Consider the following 16,262-nt stretch of genomic DNA (forward strand, 5'->3'; position numbering starts at 1 on the left):
ATAATTATTGTGTTTAAATTATATTACACGTATTATCTTCGTTGTCATTGATGGAGTGTGGCTATAGTTTCTGCGAGAGCTTCTAAACAGGTCGGAAGGAAGGAAAGGCAGGCGGAGAACAAAGAATATTGGACAAGGTGTCCCATTAAAGAGTCAAGCGTGAGAGATGGTGGGTTATGTAAGAGAGTATTTTGAGACGAAAAAAGATAATGGCGGGCCTCTTTTACCTTTGGCGCAAGTCGTAATGAGAACTGCTGCTTGTGTTAAAATTAATAAGAGCACTGTTATTGATATTGGAAAAGAAAAAGGCCATGCAGATTTTTAATCATAAATATTTTTTACTTTACAATTTTTTTCAACGTTTTTCTAACAATATCACATTGAAGAATACCGACACTCATAAAAGTAAAGGCTTCGTATTAAATTTAAACCTTTCGACACTTTTCTAACGGAATTACATTAAAGAATACCGGTACTGCTACTGCTACTGCTACTGCTACTGCTACTGCTACTTATTATTGACTAATAAAAATAATAATGTACATAAATTTTTAATGCCTAGTGTTCAACAAATTGGTTAGAAACGTATGTGTTCCTGTCAGCCGTTCATTACTGCACTCTTATCGGCAGCGCGCTCGCTTACACGAAAGATGGGCAACATGACAACATTGCTCCCCCTTCTCTTTAAACTGTCAAGTCGGAAGTAGTTTTGGTCAAGGTATAATGGAACTCTGTGGTTAGAGAACTCAGTGCATAGAACTGAGGATCCGGGTTCGATCCCCGGTGCTGGAGCAAATTTTTCTCCATTAATAGCAAATGGCCTCCTTACATTGCTTTCCTTAAGTTCTTTTTAAAATTCTTTCTGAATTTTCTTCGCTTCTTGGGTAATCTATGACAATTACTACAATCATCACTAAATTATTTTCCAATGTCTCTGCGTTTGTTTGAGATTGTTCTTTCATAAGAGATGTTACATATGTATACCAGTAGCGGCCTGTGGTCACAAAGGTTGGCAGTTCTGCATGAAAAATAGTGTATTTAGCAAATGCATGCTGTTTATTGCATCTAAATCTGATTACGCGTGTAATTACAGCGCCTTCTCGAAGTTGACTGTGCACCCGAAATTGCACTCCAACCATACATGCTCTACACCTCTCCCACAACTAGTCACGTAGTGGAGATGTGCCCCACATGCTTTTCTAGTTTTTTTAAGTCAAATTAAATAAATCCTTCACTCCGGTGTTTGTCCATGTATTTTCTCCTCTAAACAGAATACACGGGTGGGGGAGAAAGTGTTTTCATGAGCGCAGCAAAAAACCAATCGTTTCCATTACACATTTCGGTATTAAAATGACTGGTAGGCTACATGATTTCCTCGACTTTTTCAAGAAATTTCAATGTTTAAATTTTTTGTAGGACGTCCTAATTTCTTAAGTTAACATGCAATTTCTCTTTTAATTTCGAAAAGGGTTGGTCGATTAGGTTTTCATTTAATTCATTTTTAATATAAAATATTTCCTTAGACACACTGACTAATCACATCACACCACCCACAGTGCTATAACACACTGGAACTGTAATGATATACAGTAATCCAGAAGCCTGTTTGTTCTAACGCAGGTCATAAAGAGATGAGGGTGTTGACGGTTCTTTTGTATATTTGGAGAGAGCTGCTTCGGTTGCAGCTCTAATGCAGTCTTATGGGACGCTGAAGAAAACCAGTTTTCTGCTGCCAACTACCCTACGTTGAGCTTCAGGAACTGCCGATCACAGATCCGAAAAGTACACTACAACTAAAATTCTCGAGGAGTTCAAGGCTCCTACAGACAGTAAAATCTCGAATCGAAGGAGAATGAATTGGAAAAATGAATTAAACAATGAACTAGATTACATAAAAGCACTTTTTACATTTTTAATTAATCCACAGTTAATTCCCGATTTACCACGCAAATCGTCTGTAGCTGCATTTAGATTGGCAACAGGCCATGATTGTTTGGCCAAACACCTGCATAGAATTGGAATATATCAGTCCCCTAACTGCCCATTGTGCAACTCAAACCAAGAAATGAATTCGGAACACCTCAAAATCTGTGCTTCAGTGGCTGGCCATGATAATATCTTTGAAAAATATTGGAGTGCAAGAGGTCAAATGACTTTATTGTCAAACGCCAGGCATTAGAAAACAACAACAACAACATTTTTAATTTTTTCAGGTCCATTTAAATGGCGGTTGCCGCCCCTGATGTATACACTCTAGAACCATCAGTTATATAATTCATATTTTTTACAGAGTAGTTGAAGAAACATTTTTTTTTTTTTTTTGCAATATATGTACTTTTTTTTTTTCCTCCAGTTATGAAAGTCTAAATTAGTTTTAGCAATTTCTCCATTGTGTCTAGCTATATTTCTGTCTCTTTTTAATATAAGTTTATCATTCCAAAAGGGTCCGTACATTGTACCTTTCCTTCAAGAATTATATATATTTTTTTTTTTTTTTTTTTTTTTTTTTTGATAGTTTCACAAAAAAATTTTCTGTTGAAAGTTAGGAGGGAACCCTTAAAAAAAAAAATCTGTACTCCAAATGACCTTTTTATTTATCCAAATTAGCCTTTTTAAAGTAATGATCCTCTGAATTGTAGAATATAACATCGAAACTTGCCAATCAGGTAAAATAACACCTTAATTTAAATATTTAAATAACTTGATAGTTCATCAATGATATTCTTTATATCTCTCTCTCTCTTTCCTGGTTTTTCTGTCATGTGGCATCTTCTCAATAATTGAAGCGTCGGCTGGAACAACGTTGTAAGTTACTAAATTTTCATTCGGCGTGTTTCCGTGTAATAATGTTGTATGTCCTGTTACCTTGCTATACTCTTTGGCTTACAACTGTCCATCAATGCAGTACGTGAAATTTGTCCACTCAAAAGTTTGCCACCCTATAAGAACAACGTTGTATGTGTATACATTTTTTGCAGCTCCTGTAAATTTTACCAAATGTAACTTATAACGTTGTTCCAGCCGATGCTTCAGTTACTAATCACGCATACTCCATGTGAAGTGATATTGTTGCACTTTGGGGCTGAAACATAGTTTGTATGTTTACAAACTATACCAAGTAAAATAAATTCCCAACTTTTAGTGCATATAAACCCGAGCTCTGGCTATGATAAATGGTTGATAGGCATGTTATTGGCCAATTTTTTTTATTATTATTGTTATTACTACTATTGCTGCTGCCACAGCCACACCACCACAACCACCACCACCACCATCACTACTTCTAATATTGCTATTACTTTTTACAGCACACAGGGGAAGAGGTCTCTGGTGAGGAACTCCATGAAATTCTCAGAGAAATTGACACCAACATGAACGGACAAGTTGAACTGGATGAATATTTACAGGTAATAAAAGAATATTACGAAAAATTTAAATTTTTTAGATAGGAGAAGGAAAAGGAGTGTCCAATTGAGAAGTAAAATTTAAAGAGAAAGGGAGAAATTACGCCAAAAAAATTCTGATAACAGATCGTAAAAATCTTGAGTGAAAGAGGGGAGAAATTACGCGAGTAAATATGGTATTACTATTTATGTCTGTCCAGTTCACATTTTACTGTAAACCGTGAGTTCATAATAGATGAACATTGATCTTTATCATATTTACATACCGTTATAATTAACTAGATACCTTGACCAGTGCTATGTGCGAACGTTTGAGTAGGGGTGATGTGGAGTGAGTAGTTTCTCAGTATATTTAGCTCACACCTTTGGAGTAACGGTTAGCACGTCTGGCCGCGAAACCAGGGGCCTGGTTCGATTCCTGGTCGGGCAAGTTACCTGGTTGAGGTTTTTTCAGGGGTTTTCCCTCAATCCAATATGAGCAAATGCTGGGTAACTTCCGGTGCTGGACCCTGGATTCATTTCACCGGCATTATCACTTTCATCTCCTTCAGATGCTAAGTAACCTAAGATGTTGATAAAGCATCGTAAAATAATCTACTAGAATAAAAAAATATTCAGTGGGTAGGAGGGAGAAGGAGGAGAACTGCATGCATGCTGACGCAAGTTATAGCTATGTTGAAAAACATTGGTCACATACCTGTAATCCATGGACGATCACAGCTTTTCCGCTTACTGCTATCCGAACAGTCGTAATCAACAAAATGCAATCCTCTCTTTTCACTCTCTCACTTACAATAAAATAAACTATAATGTCTTTATTGATTCCCTTACGATACTAGTGTTTTTGCAATAGTTAGTATGTTATGAACTTGCACAAGGAAAAGAAGTTATCTCTACAGGAACTGCACAGTGACTAATCCATATACTCCTTTTTTTTTCCTTAGTAATATAAAATAGACTTGTCTGGTTTACTGCGCATAATGTTTTGACTGGCCAAGCTATCTAAACGCAACAGTACATTTGTGTAATACATTGGTCACAATGTTACAAAGAAAATTCTAATTTCATGAGATTTGAAAGCTACATTCGTCATGTCATCTTTTCTTTTCCTCTTATCTTTCTCTTGATCCCTTCCTCTTTTCTTCTTGCATATAATTTTCGTTAAAAATTATTTACCTTAGTCTTATGGTTAATATGAAAGATAATTTGCACAATTTAATTCTATTAAATACAAGATTAATAGAAAATGATGTTATTTGATATTCTTTCAGACTTTTTTCTTGTGTTGTTTCTCTCTACGAAATCATAAATCTGAATAACATCTTATAGGTGGACTGCATTTAACCGATAAGTTCTGCATTAATATATCTCACTATCTTTTAAGAACTCCATAGATTTTTAAAAAATGTTTTGATATTAGAAATTTTACATTATTTTTATAAATACTTCAAAGAAAATTTGAATTTAATGTTATGTGATTAAAATATGCATCGGTTCACATAGGCTATAATTCTAGTGGGAGTTTGTAATTGAATGGGAAATGTTGAAAAACATGTAGTGGATTGAGTCTTTTGTGCCATTTATAAAATTTTAAAATGGATAATTGTATGATTGGTGTATTTAAATGACCTACTTTGTCGTCATATTTTCGAAATACTATTTGTAATATATAAATCAGGATTAAAATCATTTTTAATATACTGAACCTTATCAAACAGGGTTAAACAGATTGTCAAGAAAATCAGATTACGTAAATTAAAACTAAATCGTTTATAAACATGTTATAGGTGCTTTATTTAAACATTTTAAATAACAACAAATTCACATCTTGGCACTGGTGTTATATGTCTCTTCACAGTAACATTACACTTTCTTTCAATTTACTTTTGCGAATCTCATGATACTTCTGTGGATCTTAAGTCTAAATACTGGGAAACAAGAAGGAAGATAGCTTCATTGTTTGATTACACTCCTTAAGAACACAACACTTCTGTACATAGATGCAGTCATGATTACATGTCTTTACTGTTCCAGTATAAATGCTGACAGCAGAGTGCTGCATTGGAGTTAAATCGCTCGATTGAACTCGGTCGAGTGTCGCACCCTCGAGTGAGATATGATCGGTCTTGATACGCTCGTAATAAATAGAAGCACAGTACAAGGTCATCTCACCGACATGTCTTATCTTGTATGGAAGGCGACAGATAAGATACACATATGTTTTGCTCACACGGTAAAAATAAGGCTTTATTTTCTGCGTTTATGACAAACATTTAATGGAACAGTGAATGGAACATACCAAAACAGGAACATGAAGTTATAAATAAAATAGTATGAAAAACTTCGATATAAGTTATTATTGCTAATTAATAATTATTCAATATTTGATTTACCACATATATAATATGATAGGTCCATACATAGTGTTCCGCCTATATACTGTGACAATGTAGAAATGTTTTACAAAATGTTATTGATATAGCAGTAGATTAATAACAATATTAGTACAGAGATAACGTCACAGAAAATATAATAAAACGAATAATCGTGCTGCATAACTGTTACAGACGCAAAGATTGATACACTAATTATTAGAGATTATTATTATTATTATTATTATTATTATTATTATTATTATTATTATTATTATTATTATTATTATTATTATTATTATTGTATTCTTCACCTGACATAATTAGGAACATTAAATCCAGACGTTTGAGATGGGCAGGGCATGTAGCACGTATGGGCGAATCCAGAAATGCATATAGAGTGTTAGTTGGGAGACCGGAGGAAAAAGACCTTTAGGGAGGCTGAGACGTAGATGGGAGGATAATATTAAAATGGATTTGAGGGAGGTGGGGTATGATGATAGAGACAGGATTAATCTTGCACAGGATAGGGACCGATGGCGGGCTTATGTGAGGGCGGCAATGAACCTTCGGGTTCCTTAAAAGTCATTTGTAAGTAAGTAAGTATTATTATTATTACTAGAAAACTTTATACATTTCTTGCATTATCGTGATTGTGTTCTCCGTTTATAATAATTACATTTACATCCAATAAAATAGTCGACCTGGTTGGCAAGTTGGTATAGCGCTGGCCTTCTGTGCCCAAGATTGCGGGTTCGATCCCGGGCCAGGTCGATGGCATTTAAGTGTGCTTAAATGTGACAGGCTCATGTCAGTAGATTTACTGACATGTAAAAGAACTCCTGCGGGACAAAATTCCGGCACATCCGGCAACCCTGATATAACCTTTGCAGTTGCGAGCGTCGTTAAATAAAACATAACATTTTCCAATAAAATCTATCAGATGTGGCAAAAACAAAATCACTCCTGTGTGGGGAAAAAAAAAAAAAATTTACCTACAACATTTATATTACATTTTAAAGCAAGTTTTGTAGTTGTACTATGGAGAGGTTAGTTAAACACTGCAAAGTTTTGAAATGATAAACTTCTATGATGTTACTACACAGTTCATCACTGTAACAAGAACGAATGTCTAACGCTCAGCTTATACCGTTCGAGGACTTATCGCTCGTGACAATTTTACCCATCATGCATGTGCGCTAGCTATCGGATTATGCTATGAACTACTTGGCGCTCGAGTGAAATCTCCGATGCAGACCTCTGGCTGACAGTCTTTAAAACTATACAAGAGGATGAATTTTACAACAAATGTTTCTTTCCTATTTTAGATGATGTCTGCAATTAAATCTGGTCATGTTGCTTACTCACGCTTCGCACGCATGGCTGAAATGGAGGAGGAGCATCATGAAAGAGAACTGTTAAAGAAGCAGATTTCTGTAGAACGGAGTGGTGGAGGACTTTAATCTAGAACAGAGGCAACTTCGTAGTTCTTCATAGCTGTTGTTTCTCCCCGTGGAATGCAAGTCCTAACAGTCCATGTCATCACTGGTGAGTATCTGAATGATTCTGTACAGTATGAATGTAGTTAAGTGTATGCTTGCTCAGTGATACTAGTGAAGCAGAAATATTGTTTATGATGCTATGCAGTCTTCACTAGGACGCTGGGTTATCTGTATTTCAAAGTGATAAATGTAGTAGTATTGTTATATCAATATTAATACCTACTTTTCATAGAAGTGTTGCTACCATTTTTATATTCTACAAAGAGAGTATTTCTTTGTGACTTAAATTATCAGGTTACAAAGGTTCTATTGCTTCAGTATATACAGTAAGAAAATAAGATTGCTTTACTACTTAAGCAGACTGGTGCACAGCTGTGCATAAATTGAATTTATGTTTCAGCAACATAGAGGAACTTTCTGTGTAAATTGAAATGTTAAAAAGCAGAGGAATTTTGACACAATGAAGATTGCACAAACATGCAGCGTATTTTAGATAAGTATATGTTAAATTGCCATAATTCTAGAAAAATGGAAAATAAACAAGAATTATATATGAAAATCCATTTGCAGCTATGTATAAAACAGTTACAATGCAGATATTTCTGTTAGATACATCGATGAAGACGAAAAGCACATGGCATAGTTGTCATATGGTAGGCAGTATGATTAATTCATTACACAACATTTATTTCATTCTTCTTTTTTCAGTAAATGTAGACTTTTAAATTCTTGTAATGTGTTAGAAACATTTTGCGTTGTGGTTTTCATGTCTTATGAAGAGAGAACCAGTATTTCAGTATTAATTGGGGTTTGGTTACACAAATCCATATGGTTTCTTGTTTCGTATATAATAAAAATTCGTTTTCTGCAAGAACCATGATTCATGTTGAGTATTGTATTTATATTTAGAATCTCATGTTGCTTTTGTAACAATTGGAAGCTTAATCTGCTTTAGTAGTTACATTAAATTGTAAATATATTAAACCATTGGCTGGAAAGGTTGTGAACAATAATATAAGACAGTGAGATAACTTATAGAATTCTGTCATAAAACGTGCTGTTTTCAATTAACAGATGATGGCCTACTCTTATTATTTATTTTTTATCAATCTGTAAAAAAATGCTATAAAACTTGTATTTGTTCGCTACTTATTAATTGAATATAATGTTTATTTAAACAAGACTTCTTTTATTCTTTATCTTTAGAAGATATGTAGTACATAATTTATTGTTACGTTAAATTTTAAAGAAATGTGAAATATGATGGTGAAGCTAAGACATATTATGTTCAGATTCATAAAAAGTTGCTTACTTATTGTGTGGTACTGTTTACCACCAGGACCCATATCTAGTCTTTGCCTGTTGTTGCAGTAATAGCCACGTTTGTACTTACTGGATAACCAAGGATAATATTGCTCAGTAAATATTGTGAGGAATATATTAAAATTTAATGATTTGTTAATAAATTATTGTTAATGAAATTTTACTTATTAGATTCAGTTATATTAATGGGCAAGAATTCTGATTATTATAATGTTTGCACTATCAACTACCTACCAGGTGATATAAGTAGAAATAGCTTGCCTTAATTAACCTCCCATTTAAAACGTTATTTATTGGTCTTGGGTGTGTTATCCATATGACAAACGTGTCTATGTCAAAAGCTTTATTTCTTCAGTATTTTGTTGTAGCAATTAAGAGAAGGTATTGAATAACTTGTATGACTTTAAAGTCAAGTGAATGTTACATTTGTAAATTTTGATACTCTCTTGCTGATTTGTGGAGTAAATTGGAGTGTACAGTATAGTATAATATCTTATAATATTTTAAATCAAAATATCAGAAAAAATAACTGTTCGAGATTAAACATCTTTTCAGTACCATTTCAGAATTTTTTTTACTGGTACTAATATTGTTAACAAGTACAATTTCTATATATTTTAGTGAAAAAAATTTATTGCAATATTTGCACCAAACAAAATATATAATAAGAAATAGTGTGAAGACATTGTGTTCATTTATATTTGCAACTCATTCTCAAATATTGCAGCCATAAAAATACCTGTATTTTTATAACAACATTCTTTTCGAAGTGAAAGAAAATTTGTTGCTGCCTTAGTAAACATGTATTCACTTTGAAATGTTCAACTTATTTTGAGAATATGTGCACCATATTTTGTTACTTAAATGGTACTATTGAGTCAGTCGTAATTTCGAGGAAAATTTAAATATCAGTGAATGAAAAGAATGGGTTTAATATTGAACAATTATGCATAAACCCGTAATTTTGGCATTAAAATTATATAGTAATGAGGATTGTTTTCAATTCGTATTTATCATCTGAGCAATAGGAAGTACTTCGTGATATGTAATGTAGTACAAGGTACCTGACATTATAAAGACATGTAACACCAGTGCGAAGATGTGAATTTGTTATTTAAAATGTTTAAATAAAGCATGTATGACATGTTTATAAACAATTTAGTTTTCTTTTACATAAACTGAATTTCTTCACATAATCCATATGGTTCAGTACCGGTATATTAATAGTACATTATGCAACGAGCCTATAATGATAGTAATTAAGACACGAGGATGTTTATGAAACGAGCATAGGCGAGTTTCATAATTTTCATACGAGCGTCTTAATTACCATTATAGGCAAGTTTCATACGACTTTTTATGCTCGACCATATTTCTAACTTGAAATTATTCATAAGTATTCATGTTATTCTTATGTTACTGGGGAGTGAACTGATCGTGTGCAATCTCGTAAATTGTGAGATGTGCGCAGACACGAAAGTATTGATTTTTTCTGGGCAACGAATGTCGACGACCTTGATATAATCTAGAGAGTAAGATAAGCGTTAAACTTGATATAACCTTGAAATTGAATTCGACATTGAAAAACGAGATGACAAATTGAATTTATTTGAATATTATTTACAATTAAGGCTAATTATTATAGTAACAGAACATAACCTTCTGCGTGACGTTTTGCTAGTTGTCTTTCCATTGCATATCCGAGAATAATCGAAAACCTGAACTTTAATGAATAGGTGTACTTTAATGACATGCATTAAAGGACTGCTACCAGGTGTATAATTACTACATTTCGGCATGGTCGAGCATAAAAGTGATTTTAATCTTGTAATATATATTACAAATAGTATTTCATATGGGCGAATCCAGAAATCATATAGAGTGTTAGTTGGGAGGCTGGAGGGAAAAAGACCTTTGAGGAGGCCGAAACGTAGATGGGAGGATAATATTAAAGTGTATTTGAGGGAGGTGGGGTAAAGACTGATTAATCTTGCTCAGGATAGGGATCGATGGTAGGCTTATGTGAGGGTGGCAATGAACTTCCGGGTTCCTTAAAAGCCATAAGTAAGTAAGTTAGTAAGTATTAGTGAATCTTTACATATATATTTTTCAGTCAGCCATGAACAATAAAGTTGAGTTTCATAATCTAAGACAAATCATTTCAGTCATTATGGTGACAAAAATACGAACTTGATATAATCTGTATTAACATGTATAGTTTGACAACTTCAAGTGAAACCCCGTAAAACACGCCAACTTCTGGAATCTCTCTCTTTCTTTCTTTCTTCTCTCTCCCTCGCTCCTCGTCATTCAGTCACCAATCACCACGTAAATATCTGAGAGGGTGTGTGTGGGCATCGCGACCAATAGAAGAACCACTCTCCAGTATTACCACAATAACGGATTCTTCATTTTTGCCTCGACTGTCGGCTAGGAAGGTTCCATTATGCTAGCATTGCAGGCAACTAGTCAACCTTTTAATGCTTTTGTTAGCAGGTTTGACAAACTGTGAGTGGACCTGCAAGTACAGTGCATAGTGCTCTCTCCCTTCCCCCCTTGCTTTCTCACTTGCTCCTCCCCAAGACAGCCAGCGCTCACGTAGTAACTCGGTCAGGGTTTCAGTTCGATTTGTCAATCTATAGTAATTGCGTAATAGTATAGGATATAGGCCATTCTTTATTTCATTAAATGTATCTGCACGTGAGGGGAAGAAGAACAATAGTATAAGATATAGGCCATTCTTCATGTACCTGCACGTGAGGGGAAGAAGAAAGTGGACTGAAAAGCTTTCCCTCCTCCCCTTACTACACTTCTACTTCTAGCTAGCTAGCTCATTTACCTCCACTGTAAGTTTCACTGTATTAGCTACGATGCACACATGCATTTGGTTTCATGAGATAAGGAATAGCCTGTAGCTGTTTTCTTGTCTGTGTAACTTATACCGATATCTTGTAAAGAAAAGCCACGTGGACAAACTTGATGAATTGATTGGTGATCTACTACAGTGTGTCCCGTAGAATCACTACCACAAAGAAACCTAAATATCTCCAAAACTAATAGTGACAGAATAACCAGACTTAGAGTCGCAACGCTGTTATTTCCGGCGTGACTCCGCCTCTTTGCTTACATCTTAGGAAGTGAAGGCTCTATAAAGTCTAGGTAGGTAGTATCGTTCGCCATTTTTGTTCTTTCATTCCCGAGCTACCATACGAGGAATCTATTTGCCACACTGTTAAACATTATCATGTCGTAGCTCCTATGATAATAAATCAAACGCACTGTAATTCAGCAAATAATTGAGTGGCAAATAACGTCTTCGTGTGCTTTCTGCGAACTCCAACGAAAGAGCCAAAATGGCGGGCGATTATATTAAGTATTTATCGAGCCTTAAGAAATGAATAACGTCTTCATAAGCGAATCACAAGGTGCACACATTTAAATGTAGCCGACCTGCAACGGGATTGGCTGCTGGAAATTAGAGTGACGGGACTATAGATTTTATGTTAGAAAAAACTCACCAAGTTTCAGTAGATCTCCACATGTGCGCCTCTGGTGGCCCGAACAATATCAAGACTGTATTCTATCTCCCTCCATGTGTTCCGCAGCATTATAGGTGTCTGGGTTTATCATTTCGCTGCAACTTTTGCACAAGTTGGATTTTGTATGCTGTAAGTCGCAATCTTTTATGGACAATGTTGTGAATAGTCTACTTCGGAATACCCAGCTCTGAACTAGTCTTTCAAATTGATTTCCTTGGGCTGCGCTTTGCATTGCAATGGGGAACTTCAATTCGGCTAACCAATAACAACATTCTAGTTTCTGCTGTACCGTGAATTCCGTCATTTCAACACTATGTGTTGTCATACCCCGCACATGTGCACTAGAGTCATAATTTTCATTGTGTTACCAAACTTGGAGAGTTTCTACATAAAACAAGATGAGAAACATATTTCTAAATTCACTGAGTGACGAGATATTTCAGCGATTTGAAGCGACTTTCAGCTTTTATGTCAGAGAAGTTGCCTATTATTCAAGACGTTCAACCTGAACTTGAGAACGTGTACTGTATAACTTGAACGTCGTAGCAACAGATGGTAGTCTGTACGGTCTGTGTGCTACCATAACCTCTTTCGAGCTGTGTTTTGCACGGGCAAGTCGTACGCAGGGTATTTGTTATCATCGGTTGCGTACAACAACATTCCACAACACAAATCAAATGCTTCGTGTCCATGTTGACCGTCCAAGTTAATGTCAACAAATATGTAAGTAATCGTCTTAACCCTCTCTTCATATCCCGACAGTAAGAAAAAACTCATCTCAGTACGTGTTTCCAAACAGTTCACATTCCTGTCACTACCGGCTTTACCGTACGTATCGGTACGTACTCTTCAGTATGAACGCCGTATTTGCCAGGCAACTTCTCTGGCACATAGGTAATACACCTTTGTGGAAGTGTAGGAAGATTGAATTCTCTAGGCTCATTGGCTATAGCGAGCCTTGACACACTTTGAACTGAACACACAGTAGAATGATTAAATTATTTTACGATATAGGTGAGATGATAGACCCTATCTCACGTATGTCAAAGCATATACATTCGTGACCTGTTTTCTCAGGAACTATTCAATGGACATGGATGAAATTTTCACAGCATGCTATGTGAACTAAGTGTGGTCAGTGATCTTCATTCAGGTTTGTGTTTATAGTCTGAGAACATATATAATATTTTTCCAAATTCACTATATATTTTCTGACTTTTAATGTACAAACTGTCATTACACAGAACATAACATAAAAAGTCTGAAGATCCACAGTTTCGTTCACATCTGTGGAGTAACGGTCAGTGCGTCTGGCCGCGAAACCAGGTGGCTTGGGTTCGATTCCCGGTCGGGATAAGTTACCTGGTTGAGGTTTTTTCCAGGGTTTTCCCTCAAAATGAGCAAATGCTGGGTAACTTTCGGTGCTGGACCCCAGACTCATTTCACTGGCATTATCACTTTCATCTCATTCAGACGCTAAATAACCTAAGATGTTGATAAAGCATCGTAAAATAACCTACTCACCCTCTCACCCTCCACAGTTTCAGCACTGTAACCTTCACAATCTCTGAAAGTTTCATAAAAATATCTAATAGTTCCTGGGTAAGCAGGATTAAAAAAAATGTTCTGAAAATTTCATTTCTAAGAAAAAGAGCTTCAAAGTTTTTCAACATGAAAATATTATTCAAACTTGAGTTTTCTACCTGGAGGGTGATTAAAAGCACCCTTCACCGTAGTTTGAGCTTCCTTCATCTTTCAGGCATAGGTGTTTTCTTCTTTTCTTCTTTTTTAGCCTCCTTTGACATCTCTTGTACTGTGTACTTTGCTTTTGATACATAACTTGCCAATTATAGTCATGACGCTGTTATTCCCAGCGTGACTCCTCCTCTTTGCTTACGTCTTAGGAAATGAAGGCTCTATAAAGTCTAGATGGGTAGTATCGTTCGCCATTTTTGTTCTTTTGTTGCCGAGCTACCAGACGAGGAATCTATTTGCCACACCGTTAAACATTATCATGTCGTAGCTCCTATGATAATATATCAAACACACTGTAATTCAACAAATAATTGAGTGGCAAATAACGTCCTCGTATGCTTTCTGCTAACGCCAACGAAAGAGCCAAAATGGCGGGCAATTATATTAAGTATTTACCGAGCCTTAGGAAATGCATAACGTCTTCACCAGCGAATCACAAGATGCACACATTTAAATGTAGCCGACCTGTAACGTGATTGGCTGCCGGAAATTAGAGCGACGGGACTATACTTACAGAATGGTGACTATTTCTTCCTGCCTTTACATCTAATTGTTGTAGTATTTTATTCTGGAAATATTGCCACCATTCCATGTGATAACAGCATCACACACTTCAAGTTGTAGAGTCGTGTATCCAACAAATACATTTTTTAACACACAAGTTCACATATACAGGGTGTTTCAAAAGATGAAAAGTACGAACTGAAAGAAGCAAAAAAACTCCAATAAACATTGATCCGCAAATTAACCATTCAAGCAATATTCCCTTAGGCAGAAGAGGCCCTGAACCATGACCTCCTAGGTCACCGGATTTAAATCAAATTAGATTTTTGTTTGGGGTCATGTAAAAAGCCTAGTTTACACTTCTGAGGTCAACATACTTCAGTTATTGCGGTTTCGATTTGAACATGCCTTTCAGCAAATAAGGAATGCTCCAGGACTGCCCGAGAGAATTTGCAGAGAAGAGCACAACATTACGTTAAGATGCATGAACAGCATCTTGAACACCTGTTCTTGATAGAATTCAGTTAGGGTGTCTGCAAATCTGCTCTTAGTCAGCAAGGAATTTCAACAGAAAATGTGCATTATCTCGACAATGGTTACTTTGCGGACAATATGTATTGGATCTTTTTTGCTTGTGTTAATTTATACTTTTCATCTATAAATTATTGATCATCACTTTTGAAACATCCTGTATTGTTGAATGTTTCGTTCACATTTTGGATCCTGCCATGCAGGCAGAAATAGAGTGGAATTTATTTTCAAAATATGTGTAACTATTGCACAAACTCAAAGACTAATTTGAATGCAGATTCAGGAATTTCACAGATACGAAAAAAGATTTCTGCTTTTTCTCTACCCCTTGATATGTGGATGTATTGGTCACGTTGAAACTCTAGGTTCAACTAACTGAACTCAAGTGTGGCACAGTTCTGGAGGATAGAAATTTGCGCTTGATTCCAAAGGAATTCTGTACACTTTTACCACAGGACAAATTTCCACTACAGGAAAGTCATACTGCCAATTTACTTGCAATGTTTGGTTCAACATATGTCTGTGAAGTGTTATTTCACTTGTAAAAGGCGGTGAAACATGAATACCGTTTGAGACTAACAAATGAACACCTTATGGCCTCGTTGAGGATCATCTTTTCAAGGAACTTCAAACCAGGTTCTGAGAAGATAATGGTCCAGACATCACCAGTGTTCTCCTAATTTACTCCTATTTTTAAGCTCCTGTTGTGTGTTGTTGTTTTTATGAATTTCGAGTAATATTCCAAAAGTAGGAGTGTTGTTAAAAGTAAATTTATGTTGCTGTTATGTTAACACGGTGTTCACATTGTACACTCGTGAGTGGCACTCAATATCTGTTTCTTTTAAGGGGTTAGGTACAGCTTACAGCATTAAAATTTTGCAAATATTCAACACTTTTTTCTCCTTTACTGTATCTTGTACAATAATGAAAATTAGTGTTTAAGGGGAGAGGATGGTATTTTTTGGTGAAAAATAAGTCAATTAAAAAAAAAAATGTTTAATATACTCTGTGATATGTGTGGAATGCATAGCATAACATTTTGTGGGGTATTTGTGCCCGTATTGGATGTTGAGTAGCCATTTTTAAACTTCCTGCATTATGGATTTTTAAATCACTCGCCCACTTTTATTGTTGTTTCCGGTAAATTAAATTTTCAATTTTTTTTTTCTTTAAAATATCCTTTGCTATGTGTGGAATGCATTACATAACATTTTGTGGATATTTGTGCCCTTATCAGATGTTGAGACGCCATTTTTAAACTTTCTGCGCTATGGATTTTTAAATCACACGCCCACTTTTATCGGTTGCCAGTAACTTCATTTTTTTTTGCTA

The 16,262-nt window shown here is 35.3% G+C and overlaps 1 protein-coding gene across 3 annotated transcripts in view; it reads left to right on the forward strand.

The window, feature by feature from the left end:
* The window catches only part of Gpo1 (glycerophosphate oxidase 1), a 41,708-nt gene extending 31,950 nt beyond the window's left edge, over positions 1–9,758 (forward strand). For all 3 annotated transcript variants that reach the window (XM_069842302.1, XM_069842303.1, XM_069842304.1), the window contains exons 12-13: positions 3,309–3,407; positions 7,105–9,758. In XM_069842302.1, the coding sequence (XP_069698403.1) occupies positions 3,309–3,407; positions 7,105–7,239 (234 nt within the window). In that variant the 3' untranslated portion in view covers positions 7,240–9,758. The remainder of the gene's footprint in view (positions 1–3,308; positions 3,408–7,104) is intronic.
* The last annotated feature ends 6,504 nt before the right edge of the window (positions 9,759–16,262 follow it).

Source organism: Periplaneta americana, chromosome 12, assembly GCF_040183065.1.
Source record: "Periplaneta americana isolate PAMFEO1 chromosome 12, P.americana_PAMFEO1_priV1, whole genome shotgun sequence".
Taxonomy (NCBI): Eukaryota; Metazoa; Arthropoda; class Insecta; order Blattodea; family Blattidae; genus Periplaneta; species Periplaneta americana.